This window comes from Scomber scombrus, chromosome 19 (assembly GCF_963691925.1).
Source record: "Scomber scombrus chromosome 19, fScoSco1.1, whole genome shotgun sequence".
NCBI classification, from domain to species: Eukaryota; Metazoa; Chordata; class Actinopteri; order Scombriformes; family Scombridae; genus Scomber; species Scomber scombrus.
Genome location: NC_084988.1, coordinates 27264917 through 27283885, shown reverse-complemented (window position 1 = coordinate 27283885; position 18969 = coordinate 27264917). Strand labels below are relative to the sequence as shown.

The 18969-nt window shown below is 38.1% G+C and overlaps 2 protein-coding genes across 3 annotated transcripts; both read right to left on the bottom strand.

Annotated features, from left to right (window-relative positions):
- Positions 1-4295: 4295 nt before the first annotated feature.
- On the bottom strand, positions 4296-10977 carry LOC134000606 (glucosamine-6-phosphate isomerase 2). Of its 2 annotated transcripts, none has more exons than XM_062439997.1 (7): positions 10918-10977; positions 8982-9113; positions 8782-8883; positions 7627-7809; positions 7322-7506; positions 6116-6290; positions 4296-5030 (listed from the first exon to the last, which is right to left on the bottom strand). In XM_062439997.1, the coding sequence occupies exons 2-7, from the start codon at positions 9103-9105 to the stop codon at positions 4972-4974; spliced, it is 828 nt and encodes a 275-aa protein (XP_062295981.1). In that variant the 5' UTR covers positions 9106-9113; positions 10918-10977; the 3' UTR covers positions 4296-4971. The 2 variants fall into 2 exon arrangements, with proteins under 2 accessions (XP_062295981.1, XP_062295982.1); XM_062439998.1 differs by having other exon boundaries at positions 8982-9118; positions 10918-10971.
- A 3057-nt stretch (positions 10978-14034) lies between these two features.
- Positions 14035-18564, bottom strand: LOC134000607 (cytochrome c oxidase subunit 8B, mitochondrial-like). The gene is made up of 2 exons (XM_062439999.1): positions 18403-18564; positions 14035-14405 (listed from the first exon to the last, which is right to left on the bottom strand). The coding sequence occupies exons 1-2, from the start codon at positions 18517-18519 to the stop codon at positions 14310-14312; spliced, it is 213 nt and encodes a 70-aa protein (XP_062295983.1). The 5' UTR covers positions 18520-18564; the 3' UTR covers positions 14035-14309.
- Positions 18565-18969: the final 405 nt, after the last annotated feature.

Here is an 18969-nt window from a genome sequence, read left to right as displayed (position 1 = left end):
TCATACCCTTTGGAGACAATCCCTGACATGTTAATTATGGCTATATATGAGGACTGAATAATCACCACAGCACATGACATGTTTTCTAAATGTATGCGCTTTGCAAAAGTCCAGAAGCCAAATGTATATAATAATCCCCAGCAAAATAGCCCCCAGCAAATGCATTATTTCTTCCTGTATGAGAAATACAAAAGGCTACGGTGAACAGATGTGTTTTTGGAACTCACAAGCTTCTTACATTTTTTTTTTGTTTTGTTTGTTGCTTTTTTGATAGATGTGTGTTGTAGATGTACGAACACATCATTATCAGTGAACCGACCGAACTGTCAGCTCAGCCGTGATTCACAGTACATTACCTTCTCATTAAAGCTTGAAAGCTACAGAAACAACCAAAATGTGAGAAGTGTGTTGTATTACATTCCTGTGCAGGGCTTGTATAGGCTGCTTTCGTACTGAACTGAACATGACAACTCGGACTAGAACAGACTGAATGTACTACGGAACTGGAGATGTTTAGAATCAGCCCTGATTGTCAGGTCACACATTCACTTACTGTTGGACTTGTGATGTACATTTTGCCAGTGATGCAACTGCACCGTTCCTGAATATAGAAGATAGGAAATAGACATACACAATCATCCCAAATCAATAAATATATATTGCAGTGTTGCCCCAAGTTGTCCCATTATTGCACATTTGCATGGATACTCTAACAAAACAACTTTATTGCATTGCATTATGAGAACTTTTGCCCACAACTCTATGAGTGCAACACCACATTGTTGGAGTGCTCTTTCGATGGTATCAGTAAACATGATTAGTTAGATTCAGTTGTGTTTTGTCAGTTGCTCTGTGACTATTTCAATCAAAGATTGTTTTTGATGAAATCTTTCACTGCTCCAATACTGCTCCTACTCATTAAATCATCTAGTTTTTAGTCAGGCCATTGTTGTACATCCAAAAAATGTAATTTGCCACAACATCACCTGCAGCAGTACCTGCATTCTGTACATTCAAATCAGAGAACCAATAAGCAACCGTCTGATTGTTTCATCAGAGAAAATAGAACACAGAGGCTGGTGTGCTGCTCTCATCCTGCTGGCTGTTTAATCAGGACTCGCTGCATTATAATAAAGTAATTACTCAATTCTTATAAATGTCATATTTAATCACCAGCATGAGAGGAGGAGGTGAAATGCAGGCGCATCGCTGTTCACTGTGTCAAACAGCTACTGAGAGCTACAATGAACTTTAACCTGATTGAAGCAGGCAGCAGCAGCTCAGTGTACTGTGCTGTGTGAATGCAGATAGCAGTCCACACTGAAAGCACAGTCAGCTAAATATGAAGTGAAGTGTGTGTAATGTCTAAAGGCTCAAAGATAAGACTCAGGACACTGTGAATGTAACAGTTTTGGACTTTGTTCATTTTAAGCATCACATCAGTTGGTTTGATCTCAAACAGTTTGACATGTGATCACCTGCTTTTATTTCATCCATGTCGTTGCATACAATTAAACCAAAAGTATGATGTCACATTCATACCATCTTCTGGGTAGAATTGCAACAATTGTGTGTGGTAATTGTAACAGTAAATGAAACTTCACTGTGGTGTGTGGATGCAGATTTTTCCCCAGCGCATATCAAAGCTACCAAAAGAAGCATTTCTAGTGGTATTTTAGGACTGTTTATATCCTCAGATCATTAAGCTGTTTCAATGTGTTAAGTTGACCCCAGAAAGCAGAACAAAGACAAAGGACTACACAGTGAATATTCAAGATGCTTATTGCAGGAGTTGAAAGTGAAGCTGTCTGTCTTTGCCTGAGGTGAACCTGAGGCAACGACAGACAAGGAATGAGAATTCTAGAACAACACTAGGAATAAACAGAGTTGATGAGGTTTGGCCATAGCACTGTTTCCACAGAGGGCTGAGCCTGGTAGATATACTGCTGGGAGTTGATTCATGGAATGGACTTCAGGTGTGTAGATGATCTGGAGAGTAGGAGGCCACGCCCACACCACAAGAGACAAACAGACACAGGAACATTGGGAGGGGGGGGGGGGGGGGGTATGGGAAGTGAGGAGTAGGCTAAACCCTGGCATAAGCCTGTTTCATACCTGAAAAAAAAAATGTCCTTCTAACCTACTGAGTTTGTAATGTCTGAATGACTTATAGTCTACACTTTGGCCCCACCACAGTACTTACACTCTAATTTAACAGGATAAGGTTTACATTTTCTCAATTCTGACTTAGAACAATAATTGTGTACCTAAATAAACAATTTAAACAGGTTTTCCTTCAAATGTGCTTTCAATGTAAAGTGATGGAGGACTGTATCCACAGTGTGTCCACACAGTCATTTAAAAGTAGATGATCAGCTTCTATTCAGCTTCATCAGTGTGAGTTAGTCATATCAAGTGATATCTGACACATTTACAGTATTTTTAGCATCAGATTCCCTCTTAGTGTTTTCCTGTTGAGCTGTGGTGGAAGTATAGTAACAAAAAGACTTTGCTACTAAAAACACTGTAACGTTGAAACATAGAAGATGAAGATTTGACTCATTTGGATGCTGAAGCTTCATATTAGCTTCAGATCAACTTTTAAATACATGTTTACACAGAAGGAGGACTGTGGATTTAGTCCTCCATCACTTCCATTGTAAACATTATGAAGAGATCTTCTAATGGTCAGTATGAACAGGAGGAATCATTACAGTAAACATTATGAAGGGATCTTCTAATGGTCAGTATGAACAGGAGGAATCATTACAGTAAACATTATGAAGAGATCTTCTAATGGTCAGTATGAACAGGAGGAATCATTACAGTAAACATTATGAAGAGATCTACTAATGGTCAGTATGAACAGGAGGAATCATTACAGTAAACATTATGAAGATATCTTCTAATGGTCAGTATGAACAGGAGGAATCATTACAGTAAACATTATGAAGAGATCTTCTAATGGTCAGTATGAACAGGAGGAATCATTACAGTAAACATTATGAAGAGATCTTCTAAAGGTCAGTATGAACAGGAGGAATCATTACAGCAAGAAAAACTGCTTTAATGTTCATTTGAGCTCCTGACTGATGTTTTAAAAAAAGAAATTGTGAATTTACCCTTTAAGGTTTTGAATCTGACTCAAGTGAGATGTGTGACTCTGACACTGTTAAGCACACAGTACTGGGCAGACTGCAGACTGGGCTTGATTAACAGACAGAAGCCTAAAGATGTTTATGACAGGAACTATTTTTTTCTCAAGAAATGAATTGTTCCTGAGTGGAGCTGCAGGTGAGCTGTTGTTTTTATCTGCAGCTTCCTTAATAAGTATCCATGCTTAAAATATCTTCTGACTTTGAACTCTTTAGATGTTATATTTTGAAAGGCACTGCAGAGGTGAGAGTATGCCATCACTGGCTTCAGGAACACTTTGTGGTAAGATGCTAGTTTAAGAGATGAATCTTACACAGGAGCAGCGTGGTGTCACGTCTACAATCCAGCTCTAAAACGCTGCATTACAGCTTTTAAATAGATCACACATCAGATCAGAGTCACAGTGGAGCTGCAGGTGAGCTGTTTCATACTGTGTAGGACATTGTGCAGGCTCAGGCTATCAATTAATCCAGCCATGTATTACTGATTGCAACTATTGATGGTGAACAAATTGAGCTGTTAGAGGTTAATTATCTTTGGCACTCATGATGCTGATGAGCCAGCAATGTAAAGAGATTTTATTCAGACAAAAATGAGTTAATTGGTCATAGTGAGGCAGTCACAGATAGCTAATATATTCATTATATTACCCAACCCTGAATATTACTAAATACTAGGCTACCTCATGTCACTGACAAATGTCTGGAAGAATAAAATGAATAAACATGTTAACTATGGCCACACATTTAAGTTTGGTTGAATGCTACGTCACATGACTGCCTCTACTCCTCCAAAATCCAACAGGCAGAGCTGTGGTGACAGTGGAACTGTTCTGAGTTCATGTGTGCGGTTATAAAATCTCTTTATTAAACTCTAATCAGCTGTAGATGATGTTGTGTTTGCACTAAAGATAAAGATTCACTGACCAACATGCTTCTGTGGTCCAATGTTTGTCCCATGTGCAGTATTTCTTTTTACATTCCATCCCATGACTGTTATTCTTGGTTCCAGAGCTAATGAATGACTGCCACACTGTGGAGAACAATGGAACTGCATTACAACGCAGCGTTATTGTTAATATCCCCTTTACCTTCAAATATGTGATTCATTAAAGACAAGAATGGAGAAAATCATTCTTAGCAAATGTTTTACTGTCTTTAGAAAACACAGAGTTACAAACTACAGTACATGTGCAAAACCACTGACTTAGAAGTTAGAACTGTAACAACCTGATAACAAAGAGGAGTCATGTTAGAATACATCAAAACAGAGGAAGGAATGTTGTCATCAAAAAACAAAAGATGGAAATGAATCTGATCTTTACACTATTTAACAGTTGCAGGATGACATGTATGTTTCCTCTACCAGTCACTGAATCATTAGTGAAAGAACAACGCAAACATTAAGAATATAAAGAAAAGTCATTAAGTACATATCGTGCTGTTTGATTCACAGAACAGTCATTCTGGTTTCACTCTGAACAAACCATGAAAGCTTTACCGTCATGACTTTAAATCCTCAAAGTTCTCATACTGAACACAAATGAAGAGAACACCAGCTGTGATTATAAAAAGTAAACAGGTACTATCCCTTTAAATTGCTAAACAAAGACCCCGACCTCCACAGTGCATCTGTTCCATGATTACATCTAAAATGCACAACGCCTGATCATTTTGCACTCATTAATGAACTGTAACAGTCTGATTCCACAGAGCCTGCAGGCAGTCTGTGGTCCTGCTGCTCAGAGACCAGAGAAGTGAGACTGGAGGTCATGAACTGTGTCATAGTCTGTCTTCCATGGTGGTCCTCTCTGTGTTACTGGTCCTTGATGCTGAGCACTGGGTCCACCAGTTTATTATGGACATGCATTAAACCTACGATGATAGAGAAGAGAGTAAAACAGCATGTACACTTTCCTTCCCTCATAAAACATACAAAACCAGTTGTTGAATATTTTAAAATGTGTATTGTTTAGAAGCAGGTCTTATTTTTTGATGCACATTTAATCTTGTAATTAATTTACGATGAATCATCTAACTAACTAACTAATCCAGGAGGAAAACAGATAGTGTGAGCTATGTGATCTTGGTGAAGTGGAAAGTGAGAGCCACTTTCTTTTGTACTGTCCACATTCTGATTATTTAAGAGAGTTAATGTTCCAACAAATGGCTCCATTGAATCCTGAAATATTTTGACATTCTGACGAGCAAAAAATGGAACGTCTGTTAACTCTTACATACTGTTCAGGGTCAAATTTGACCCTTTTTTTCCCATTTGAAAGCCGTAAAATATATTTTCTATTATCTATACTTTTCCTAATGTGACCCACAGTATACACAAATGGAAATAAAATGCATCATGTTTTTAAAGTTTTAATGCAGCTGATAAATATTTTTGTATATGCAAATGTCCAAAAAATCAAAAAACACATATTGTATTTTCTCATATTCTAGAAATTGTTCTCCTGGACCATTAACTAGTGGTTGGAATACACTCTCTGACAGCTTCATTAAGGATGAATCACACTTTTATTAATAACTGATGAGGAAAATATGAATTGTTCTGCTTTTCGTATCTCCATTGATTATTTATGCTGTTTAATGATGATCTGATTATGAAGGAAGCTTCCATTACCTTATTTAATACTTTAATCTTGTTGGTCTTTGTTATTTGAAAAGGCGTACACTGTACTTTAACCCTGATATGTATGGATTTGTGGTTTCTTGTAAGCCCATGTAGGCTGGCCACATTCATATGCATGACACCATAATAAAAAATCTCAATCAATCAATCAATCCCATTCTGGAGCTGCACAAAATGATTGTTCTACATGTGATGATACAGAATTATCATTAAACCTGAATTTAGAAATGTTGTAATTGGACCAGGTTTGAACTTGTTGACAGTGTGGCTGAGCAGTATCCCCATAAACCAGCCACTGTGCTGCTGTTCTTGGTACCTTTAAAGTATTTGACAGTTTTGACTCGTAGCTCCAGGGTAGCATCCTCATCACAGACAAAGATGGTGCGTGGGTGCTGCTGGAAGGCTGACACTGTCCACATGTGGTTCACTCCATCCTCTATGGCTTTATATAGAGCAAAGGCTTTGTGTGCTCCAGTGATGAGGATCATCACCTGAGGGAAAGGAGGAGTATGAGACAGGGTTAGGGTTAGGGTTTATCCAGGAAAGAAGGAAAAGAACTTCTATTCTTCAAATAGATAATCTGCCAGGTTTAAAGATTCTGTCTTTTTTTCACTTTGTAGACTTGAGTGACACAATGACAGAGTTTCACATGACTTTAAAATCAACTCAAAAACTAAATAAATAAAAATATTTTTCATTGTACTCCAAAACAAATGACTAAATCTTTCACTGTGACATCAGAGCTCACCTGTCTGTGTTCTGTGCTGCTGACTGGATATATGTAATACAATGAACCCAGACATGTGTGTCAGTGACACAGATAAATACTGCTCTGGATCCAAACATGTTAAAAGGGGAGAGATTCAATTTAATGGTAAATATGTCCCCCACTCATTTAAAGATGAATGCTTAGACTGATTACAGAACATTCTTATGAACTGTTATTGACACTTTATGTTCTTCTTTGAAAAGGGGCAGATGTCTTCATTTGCTTTTGGGAGGAATTTGCATCAACAGTATGAAGTTGATTCATTAGACAGCATGTCTAAACAATCAAATATCTAACACCACGTAATGCCTGAAAATAAATGTAAAGTCAAATGATCTGAGTCTTGTTCGGTGAAGTCATTTTCACTTCTATGACTTTTGGGATGTTTAAACTAGAACTGCTTCATATTCTCCACCTCATTGACTCAACTACTGCTGAGCTGCCTATAAACAGCAAAGTTGAGGGTTGCTAGGTTATCAGGTGGAGCATCACCCACATCCTGCTCTCTGTTTCTTCATGTTTGCAGTAAACACACAAAGCTGGCAGCCCTGCATAGCTTACTGTTAACATGAAATGGATTTAAAGCTGCTAGATTATTTGAGATTTGGTAAAAATATTGGCGGGACAATCAAGTCTCTTAATATTTTTATGGGGGACATGTCCCTACTGTCCATACCCATATCTTTAAATACTTGAATTAAGATCATTTTATAGCAGGATGATGGAGGATAAATGAATTTCCACTCTTCTGACCTCTTTGGCATCCATGACAGTTCCTACTCCCACAGTCAGAGCCATGGTAGGAACCTTGGACAGGTTGTTGCCGAAGAATCGAGCGTTGGCCACGATGGTGTCTTTAGCCAGGGTCTTCACTCTGGTCCTAGAAACAAGGCTGGAACCTGGCTCGTTGAAGGCTATGTGACCATCGGGACCGATACCTGCAGGCAGACAACGAGGACAGGACAGAGAGTGAGCTAAACAAAAAGCTTTATATCACACCTGAGACATCTGCACCAGACTGTGTGACTGATGAGGACATCCCGACTCTTGTTCCTGACCTCCTACGAACAGCTGGATCCCTCCAGCCTCCGTGATCTTCTGCTCGTAGGCCTGACACTCCGCTTCCAGGTCCTCTGCATTTCCATCCAGGATGTGAGCGTTGGCCGGATCGATGTCGATGTGCTTGAAGAAGTTGTTCCACATGTAGGAGTGGTAGCTCTCTGGGTGGGCACGAGGTAGACCTGCAGACCCACACAGTTAGCTGAGGTGTCAATGAATCCAAACTCCAAAGTGCTGAGAGGACCGATGTATTGTGTCCTGACTTATTCTCAGACTGAAAAGTCTGTAAGGAAACGTTCATATTTAAGAACAATATTCATTGTGTCCAACTATCTGTGATGACAGATGTGATCCTCCTGGGTAAGGATGAGACCAGTCTTTATCTGTGGAGAGATGTTCTGTCTTTCACACATGGATGGGTTTTGTTGCTCTAGCTTTCTTGTTAAAAATATTTAAAAAAGGTGTTCTGTCGGATTCAAGTTCTGGGACATACTTGGCCTGGTCATAATTAGCATAATCATTTTTCCTTCACCAGTTTCCACAGATAATTCATGTGCCAAGTCAGGAGTACTTGCCTGCCTGTTATTGGTAGTGTGAGTCCTCCTGTATGTACTGTATATACTGAAATAAAAACAGTATAGCTTTTTTGGCCAAAGCATTTTGCTGCATTTTCAGAACATGGCAGTGGCACAGATGATGATACAAGTTAATGATGTCACATTGATCTGCTTGTGTATGTGATACTATGATTCACCCGTCATTCACACCAATCTGACATGCCTCAGAACTGATTTACAGTATAGCAGTTTTATTAGACCATCTCATGCAGCGTGACCGAAGTCAGATGCAGTTTCTTTGTCTTCCATTACTTTTCCCAAACAGTACATGACTGCAGTTATCCAAAGACTTAGAATGCATTGCACAACATAAGACTGGCAATATCTAACACTGTAAGAGGATGTAAGGTGACATCTTTAATGCCAACTCTTTAAAGACACTCCAATGCTGATTACTGTGTTTAATTCTCAAGTTTAAATTAAATATAAAAAGGTTTTTATAATAGGCAAGAATAAATCTATAACTAATGCACCATCACCGCATAGGGATCAGTCTATTTAGAAAAGTTGAGTTTAGTTGGTCAGCCTTTAACTCACCTACATATTCATCCATGTTGAAGGTTTTCACATACTTAAATGAAATGTCTCCATTTCTGTAGTATTCAATTAACTTCTGGTAACAGCCATATGGAGTACTCCCTAAAATAGATGAGACACATTAACATTACATTAAAGTCAGTGTTGAAAAAAAGTGACATGAGTTGTTGATCCATTGTCAGAGCAGTGTTGGTGCTCACCTGTAGGAAGCCCCAGAGTGAAGTATCTGTCAGCAGACGGCTGGAACTGGATGATTCTGTTGCGGATGTATTTGGCTGCCCACTCACTGGCCAGCTCATAGTCGTCCAGAATCACCAGCCTCATTGTGTCAGCTTCACTACAGAAACACAAAGACTGTGAGCGGCAGATTTCACTGAATAGAAGTGTGAGAAAAATACTGCATCATAAGTACCATACTGCACCATAAGTACCATACTGCACCATACTGCAATAAGAAAACAGCAACAACATGTGTCATTTTATTAGATAATAGATAAGTTTCAGAGAACCTTATGTAAAAATACATTTTTAACCCTTATATACTGTTCATATTCTACACCCTAACAGTATATACACTCATAAAAAGTGTTTATACCACATTTTGAAGCACAGATGTGTTTAGAAAGCATCAATAGTTGATCTGACTGATCAATAAATGTGATTAAACCTTGATTCATGTTTCAGAGAGCAGAGAGAGTGTATTTTTTAGCTTTTACACCAAAAACAGTATCACACAATATCATGTCCTATTTTACCTAAGACATGAAAATATACATCATAAAAAGAAATCCTCATAACTACTATCTTATTAAAACTATTAACTATTCATTTCATTAAAACACATGTCAATAGATACGGCTCAAATTTGACCCAGAACAGCCTCAATGGACAATAATAAGTAGCACCTATATAAAATTATAACATTTTACTCCTCATCCACTACGTTCTTTAATAGTAAGTTACCATAGATGTAGCATTCTGTTTGGTCACAAACCTGCAAATATTTCATCCAGTAAAACTGTAATTTGTCATGTGATGATTAAGAGTCCTGGAGAGCAGAGTTGTGGACATGAGTCACAAAACTAGAAACACAGACTCCAGTTAAGAATCTGTTGACTTTAGACTTGACTTTAACACCATATTGTACATCTTGTGATTTCACCTGGACTCTCACTTCACTAGCTCAAAGATAAAAGAGGATCTTAGAAAAAGTTGAGTGAATCAATTCTTAATTCTTCTACCAAAAATATACCTAGAATAAATCAGACATGACTTGGGCACTTATACAAAGGTATAACATTCTAAACATATTTTCATTTTTGTGCATTCTGGGCCACTTTAGAAAAAGTCATCAAATGTCCTTTTTTTTTTATTTATTTATTTTTTTTTTTTTACTGTTGTCACATGTCAAAAGGGGTGAAATGTGACCTGAACAGTATATTTCTAAAGCAAAGGACTGGGTGAAGTGAGGCGGTCACGTGACAATCACACAGCTATTAGAGATGATGGTAGTGATGATACAGATAATAAATATAGCTGCACACACACACACACACACACACACACACACACACACACACACACACACACACACACACACACACACACACACACACACACTGCTGCGTCAAAACAAAACATCCATAGAAAAATGAAATATAAAAACTTTACAAATCAACCGACAGCCATGATGTTAACTTTGGTTTCATATTTAAACAGTACATTCATTCAGATGAGGGTATTTTAATTGTAAGTTAAATGAGTGTTACATGATGTCATTATTCATGACACGTTAAACACATCTGCACCTCTAGGACATTTGGTTCATAAGAGGAACGATGACGTACAACTAAATGTATGAACACCACTAATGTTCTTAAATGACTCATACGAGCGTTTTCATCATACATCTGTTGGTAATTGTTTCAGCCCAGTGTTGGTAAGAAAAGCTGCTCGATTGTCTGATTTTTCTATAGAGTTTGGTGAGCAGCGGCTAACGTTAGCAACGATGAATACAAGTTTAGTTCAGTGTCGATGAACTGCTGACTAGTCGATTAATCTCCCTCCGTTAATCTGAAACTAACAGTTAGTATTTAACATGAACATCGTAGTGTAATAATAATAACGTGTTTTCACCTGTTTAAATTTCGCTATTTGTCAGAAGAGATGTAGCAAGAATTCAGGTCTGTCACATGATCCACCACCAGTCAGCTGACTCAGGATGGAATCATATGGAAGTTCGTGTAAGCCAAAGTAAACTAAAATAACGATCATAACATTTTAATTTGTACATTTCATAAAATGAATAATAACATCCTGACAATGATATTTGTAGAGAGAAAAAAAACTAATGTCACTTTTTATGACTGTCACTGAACCTCATTCACAAATATCTTATGTTGTTTCTAAATTAGGAAAGGTTCAAAGAAAAGTACATCAGATTCATGAGGGGTTCTTTTTTATAAGTATTAAGGTTTTTTGAAAAACTAATTATAAAACAAAACAGGGATGTTGGCAGGTAAGTTCCAATATTTCCCATAGTGCATTGTTCAGATGTTTTAAGTATATGTTCATGTGTGCATATCCATACACACTGATTTATGTTCAGCCTATACAAAAAAGTAAAGCTGTTTGCTTGAATACAATTCATATTCAATTCACAATTTATATTTGCAACATATGTTATTTTGGCCTCCAAAGAGTGTCCAGGCGTGTGATATTTTACACTCCATGATGTGATGTTAAACCACAGAACTGTTGTTCACTGTTCTTATTATGATGAATCCCATTGTCCTAATGGGTTGAAACACTAAATGAGCTGTCATATAGTAACAGGAACATGATGTATGGGATGCTGTAATTCATTCAGTGAATGATGAAAAACAAGGTTTAATCTCAAATCTGAGGCAAAAAAATATATTGCCAAGCACAAAACAGAGATGCTGAACACTGCAGAGTTATCTTAGCTGGATCAGTGCATAGAGGCCAATATTAGAGAGACGGCTATCTCAGTTGTGCCATCAGCTGAGCATTTGGACATAGACCTGGGCCCTGTGTTCTACATCAGAATCAGAAGATAAACTGGATTTTCAGAAGTAATATGATCCTATGGCACATTTGATCTAAAAGCTGTAACTGTTAAACCATGGAACATGTAAAACCTAAAGGCAGGTGATTCTTTTTGTGAATAAATGTTCATTTCTTAAACATATGTTTCAAAAGTGTTACCTAAGTGCTTAGTTTGGTTTCAAAACTGAAACATTTGCTTTTCCAGGATAGACCAAAATGACATAATTGAAACCCGCCAAAATGAAAAGTCACTACAATGGTTTGATTTTCATCATTTAGTTAGCAGATGATCTCCTGCTGAAGTTACAACCCTCTGAGACAGAACCTGGCACCTTCCTGCAGCCTTTACCTCCATGCATGCACCCAGGTCCTGTTCTACTGCCCCACATCTGATCTCATATACAGTCCTGGATAACCAAGAGAGGACGGCCCAAACACTTTCACAGATAGACTCTGACACACTTGAAGAAATGAATATAAATGTTAGTATAATAGTATAAATACAGACATACACTAATTGATATGATGCCTGATCTGTCTCCAGGGTAAATGTATTGACAGAAGCTTTCTTCACTGTGCTGTAACAACATGGGACAGCCTTCCCTCTGCTGTTGTTGGACACATCACAACACTGAACGTTGGAGACTGAACACCTCCTCAGCACGAAACTGCAATCCTAGAGCCTAAGGACTTTCAAACATACACAAATCACTTTATATTTATATTTCTGAGTAGCTGCAGATCACTGATTGGCTTTTTGAATGATATTCATGAAGCTTGTATATTTTGTATACTTTTGCACAGCAGCAGTAAATGAAGACGCATCAACCATCTTTATTTACGGTCAATGGTTTTTACTCATTTAGGCTGATTCTCCCAACTCCCAGTGCCAATGTCTTTTTACTAGCTCTGTCTCACTAGCATGTTTTGTTTTGTTTTTTACTCCTTTTTGTACTTTCTTTGGGTTTTGGGGATGACAAGTCTGTCTTACTCTGCCCCCACATCACCACATCATGCCAGCCTCTACACACCCTTTTTTTCTTTTACTGGCTATATTAGCCCCATACGCACACACTGAACTTCTTATTTTTGGACCTTGACTGACTGTATTGTCCTAATTTTTGACCTGTTTTTTTTAATCTCTTAATTCTAGTATTGGTTTACAAGGTAATAAGGAGTTGGTATTTTTCTATTGCTGTTAACATGCTTGCGTTGTTATGTTGTGTATTTGTATTCTGTATCAGATACACTAATCACTTGTTGTACTACAACCATGTTACACATTGTCTCCTACCACAGCATCCTACTACACCGCTTCCACTATGTATACTTCCTTTAATCTGTAAGCATCCCACAATTGTCTTCTGTGAGTGTTTTTTTGCATTTGTATGTGTGTGTGTGTGCCTCATATAAGCTACTGGATGCCTGCATTTCCTTCAGGATGAATAAAATATCTTTAATATTAATATTATAAGTGTAGGTGAGGGGAGCAGGACATCAACAGGAGTGATGAGAATGTAATATTTCATTATAACAGTTCTGCTCACTGATTGGCTAAATTGTCCACAATAGCCACCTTAGAGGCATTAATGAGAGATATACCTTCATGTCAGACCTGATTCATTTCTATCATCAGAGTACAGCTCAACATGACTGAATCTGAAAACACCTCAACTACAACCATTACTAAAATATAATAGAGCTCTTAGCACCTTTACCTAAGTGTTATATCTTGTTCTGATGAGAAGCAGTGAAAAATAAAGTACAATTTGTAAGTAATCATGTAGCTATACATAAGTATTTCCAAATTTATTTTATTTTTGAATTTTATTTCAACTTAACTATGCTACATTTCAGAGGAAAATTAAATGATGAATGACTGATGAATGTGAATTTGAGACGAATTATCAGTCAGAATATGAACAGTATGTAAGGGTTAAAACATCTATTAATATGTATGTATGTTTAAAGCAGTTCTGCATTGTTCTTTTATTTTGATATCCATCAGTAAATGTTGCTGTTGGTCTGTACTGTGGACTTAGATAATGGAATACCTTCATATTGTGATTTCTTAAGAATCATCTTCACTGCTGCTGTCTTTATTCAGAGTGTGTGGTTTACCTGCAGCTTCTGAATTAGGTTCTCCATTAAAAATGATTTTATAGGGAGACAAAACACACGTGACGAGCAACATAGTTGTTTTAAAATTTAATCTTGTAACATACTCCGTATGGGGGAAGATGCACAATTCAATTTTCACTGTATTCTTAAGAGTCAAAGTGTTGGAAACGTTGCTTGCTGGAATCTGGAGTGGAAATAACGGAGAGGTAGAAGAGTGAATTGTAAAACTTGTTCCTCCTTCTTGTCAGGCGTGGAACATGACGATGATGGTCCCAGGTTATCTCTGGAGACGGGGGGGGGCTGGATTCACCAGGTTTTAGACTGTTAAAATGTCCACTTTATGCTTTCTTCTTGTAGTCCTCCAGGTGGGCCAGGATCCATCCAGATGGTCCCAGGATTGCCAGAGAGAACATGGCCAATCCGATGCAATTCACCTGGATAACACAGAGAGAGACAGAGCAGTCAGTCAGCTGACACCTGACAGCCAATCAGCATCCACACAGTGAGCTTCAGGTTTACATGTGTTTACACTGCTGCTCCAAATGTCAAATATATGCTTATATCAGGAGATCACACATCTTTTTATTGCAGTTTGTCAAAAAGTTGAACTCTGCCTCCTCTCCCCACACTGATACATCTACAGTTGTGAATGTCTATCCAGTAAAACACGTGCTTGTTACGCTCTGTTCTAGAGTTCAACATGTTATCTAAATCACAGCATAGCAGACTGCAATGATCAAATCACAGGAGGTGGAATATTTGTTAAAGGTGAAATGTGTCACTATACCATTTTAAATAAGTATTGTGGTGCTGCAGAGATGATCTAGAGACTGAAGAAAAACATCTGACATCATTATTGTAATCATTTTAATATGTTTTTCAATGTGAATGGAAATGTTATGTCAAAATGATCATTCACATTCTAATATCACAAATGCAATATGAGTCAAAATGATCTCAATTAGCTTTTTTTCACAATGGGTGAGCCTAACTCTGCTCCTGTGCACATCTTCACCACAGTTCTTAAATAAGCACATTTACAGAGACCTGAATGTAAACTAAACTCATTGTTCTTCTTACTGTTTCTCAAACTAAGGCGTGGCAATAAATCATTATTATATTGATATCATGATATTTTATAGATATTGTCTTAGATTTTGAATATGTAATAAGTCTTTTCCTGCTTTTAAAAATGTATTTTCTGAGTTTAACACACTGTTCTATTATCTGCCTTTATCCACTTAGTCATTATATCCACATTACTGATGATTATTTATCACAAATCTCATTGTGTAAACAGTCATCCCTACAATATTGTCAAAATATCAATATGGAGGTATTTGGTGAAAAATATCATGATACATGATTCTGTCCATATCATCCAGTCCTATAGGTGAAACTATCCCCCAGTCTGAACATGGAAGTTCATGTCTGACCTGAGCTCAAAGGTCTACAGTCTATCTGCAGCAAATGGAGACAGCTGACGAGAAGACACGTGCTGAGTGAAGCTACACTCAGGTAAAGAACATAGATATTGGGGGTGGGGGTGGGGTGGTGGTTAAGTATGTGTGACAGTATATCACAGCCTTCTTTGGAGCCGGACTGGAAGAAAGCCAGGAGATGATGTGCTGAGTCAGCTGACTCAGGGGTCATCATGTGACCTGCTGTGAGTACAGAACTACTGTGAACCATGTAAGATACTGCTGCCATACCAACACATATGAAACTGATGTATTGATTCATTATTGAAGAAATGTTGACTAAAATGTCCACAAATCTGATCAGGAACCTCTGTTACATCTTGTTTCCTGTGACATCTACATTATCTATAAATCCACTGACCTATAGCAGATAATACACTAATAACTCATTATCTTTAACTATATTCACTTTGAACATGCTCTGTACTGCAGCATAGAATACTTGTTAAGGATATTAATGATTCATCCATTAATTGCTGTTCAGAATTTTACTAAATAAAAAATGGATTAACTGACAATGTCTATATTTATTGTTATACCACAAGAGGGCGTCATTCACCTGTGTGACTCGGGTGGAGGAGTGGGACAGACAGAGATGGTGAGGCAGGATGAAGAGGACAGAACACAGTCCAGTGTGGGGATACATTCCACAGTAGAAAACTATGAGGTGTGTGTTAGTTCTGAGAGGCTGTGTGATGTGTGTGCAGAGGGAATAATCACAAGCTCTGCTTTAAGGTTGATGGTGGAGCTACAGTGAAACAGGCTACAGCATCAACTCAACAACAGGTACAATTACTAACCACACTGAACATGTTACAAAAAGAAAGAGCAGTTACTGTCAGCTGACCAGAACTGAGTGTTAGACCAGGGTGACCACAAGTCCTAAAACATTTGGGACTAGGGCTGAAACGATTACTCGAATAACTCGATTACTTAAAATTATTTAGGCAATTTTTCGAATCGATGCTTCGTATAATTCATCATTATGGTGTATGGTGCACATCACGTCACTCGATAAGTGGCGGAGCAGGTTACTAACTAGAAAGCGTGTGCGGCATCTAGTCTTATTTTTCTAACGTCACCATGCGGATCATTAACCTTGTTGTTCTAGTTAGTGAACTAACAGCTTCTACCTGCTGAGATCTCACAGTCAGATGTAGGAGAGGAGCAGGTTGACCTCAGGTCTCTACACTGAAAGCCTGAGGTAGGAGGAGAGAGGGAATCTAGTGCACTTCATTTGTATGGTAGCCTAATGATGCAAAAATGTAAAGCAGTCACACTAAAAGTAAATAAGTTCATGTATTTGTTTCAGCTGGTACTGAAGTTAAATGCACTACATGCTATAAATAGGTTTAGTCTTGATTTTAAAAAGGAATGTCCAGGAATAAAACCCAATGGATTGTTCATTTTCCGAGTCTTTTTTGTCCTTTTTCTCATTTTTACTATTTCTATTTAATAAGGCAAAATAATTTATTCGATTACTGGATGAAATAATCGATTACAGAAATAATCAATAGCTGCAGCCCTATTTGGGACATTCTTTAATCACAAATTATAGTCGTGAATCCTAAATCTGTGTGTGCGCTGACTCAACTCCGCTTGAGACTTGAAGGTAAAAATGCTGCACTGAATGTATTGTCATGAATAATTAGTAACATGTTAATAACTGATATGACAATGCACCAAATATCATGGCAGCTAACAATCCCACTCCTGCTAACTGACATCATGTTCCATGCTTAGCTCACACTCTATATTTGGCCATTAATGATAAATACCTAGCTTTATGCACAAGGTCATTTCTACAGCCTGAAGCTGGTGGTGCACTGCAGACAGACTGTCACAGCTCACCAGCTGATACATTCCAACAAAACCAGATGGATCTCCAACCAAAAGATGTCTCATTGAAAAATTTGGAAATTGAGGTATGATCTGCTTTGTTGGTCTACAAAAAACTATTTTACATTGGTGGCCGCGGGCTCAGGAGGTAGAGCAGGTCGTCCACCAATTGAAAGATCGGTGGTCTGATTCCCGACTCCTCCAGTCCACATGTCCATGTGTCCTTGGGCAAGATACTTAACCCCAAATTACTCCCGGTGGCTGCGCCTATGGTGTATGAATGTGTGAGTGAATGTTAGCTCTGTACTGATTGGCACCCTGTGTGGTAGCTCCTGTCATCAGTGTATGAATGTGTGTGAATGTGTGTGAATGGGTGAATGTGACATGTAGTGTCAAACTGCTTTGAGTGGTTAAAAAGACCAGTTTTGAGAGACAGCCTTGTTGCATTATTAGCATCCCTGTTTAAATGATTTATGTTGCATTAATTAATGCTTTACATGATTCTAACTGTTTAAGTAAAACTTTATCTGAGAAAACATGTTTTGTGTCAATAACTAATGATTAACCAATTATTGACTGTTGACGTACATATCAGCAAAGGAGAATCAGCCATTATAATGTACTCAGTTCACTTCTATTAGAAAAGGCTCAGAAGTGTGTGTACTGGGTAACATAACCTTGTTTAACACACGTCCTACTGCAGTGAGGTGGACATCATGACATAAGAACATGACTAAGGTCACATCCTAACAATGTTAACGCGCCAGTGTTTTAAAATGACATCATGACACAGTGTCGTTTGATCGTTGAACATACAGAACAAAAAGCGGTAAGATATACAGCTAGCTACAATTAGCTTCGGCCCACCGTGGTTAAGTAATGTGTGCTTTACAACTACTATGAAAATATAACGTTACATCAGCTGTGTGAGATTTACACAGATATAAGTTGATGTAAACACATTTATGTAACTAAATAAGTTAGCTCGTATAACTCCACATGAGTGTTTAACATTATTTAACAGGCGCAGGTTTGACCTCGTCAGCCAAGGACGGCTCAGCTGCTAGCTAGCCTTTCACTTAGCATGAACGTGATAACGAGCTGGACTTACAGCAGGCCCGACGGGGTCTTTAGCGGGACCAGTGGTGAGATGAGCCCGCTGGATGACGCTCTGTCCCCGCAGGACAGGGGCAGCGCGGCTAGCGATGGTCCTCAGAAGCCCCGACATGTTGGTGTGTAGTAGTGAAGAGATGTCTGCTCTCTGAAGATCTCACTCTGCTATGGGCAGGAAACGGAAGTGCGCCTTCAGTGCAGAGGCGCACAGTGCCACCTGCTGGTGTGGTGGTGACGTATACAACTCCTCCTGAGGCAACCGTGACAATTACACGAGACCAATGATTTGTGGTTCTGGTTTTCACAAGTTGGTCCCTGATATAAATTAACTTAAATAAAAAATAAAAAATAAATAAATATAAACATTTCATCAACGTCACTCCTTGTTTGTGTGAACATACTTGGCTTATAAAGTTTATTCTGATCCTAGCTGTTTCTTTTAAACTCTAAAATAGTAGGATACAAGACGTTGTCACAGACAGTGGTTTTAATTGAACAATTGAGATGTGCCTATTTATTATGTTGTTATGATTTGTATTTTGTGCTTTACATTTTCACACTTCAT

Bases quoted from the DNA above. Each gene is read 5' to 3' on its own strand.
- LOC134000606 (XM_062439997.1), bottom strand. From the start codon at position 9,105: ATGAGGCTGGTGATTCTGGACGACTATGAGCTGGCCAGTGAGTGGGCA. The intron at 7,507-7,626 runs GTCAGGAACAAG...GTCTGCCTGCAG, and splicing joins GATCCAGCTGTTCGTAGGAG to GTATCGGTCCCGATGGTCAC. The intron at 5,031-6,115 runs GTACCAAGAACA...CTATCATCGTAG, and splicing joins AACTGTCAAATACTTTAAAG to GTTTAATGCATGTCCATAAT.
- LOC134000607 (XM_062439999.1), bottom strand. From the start codon at position 18,519: ATGTCGGGGCTTCTGAGGACCATCGCTAGCCGCGCTGCCCCTGTCCTG. The intron at 14,406-18,402 runs GTAAGTCCAGCT...TGTGTTATCCAG, and splicing joins AAGACCCCGTCGGGCCTGCT to GTGAATTGCATCGGATTGGC.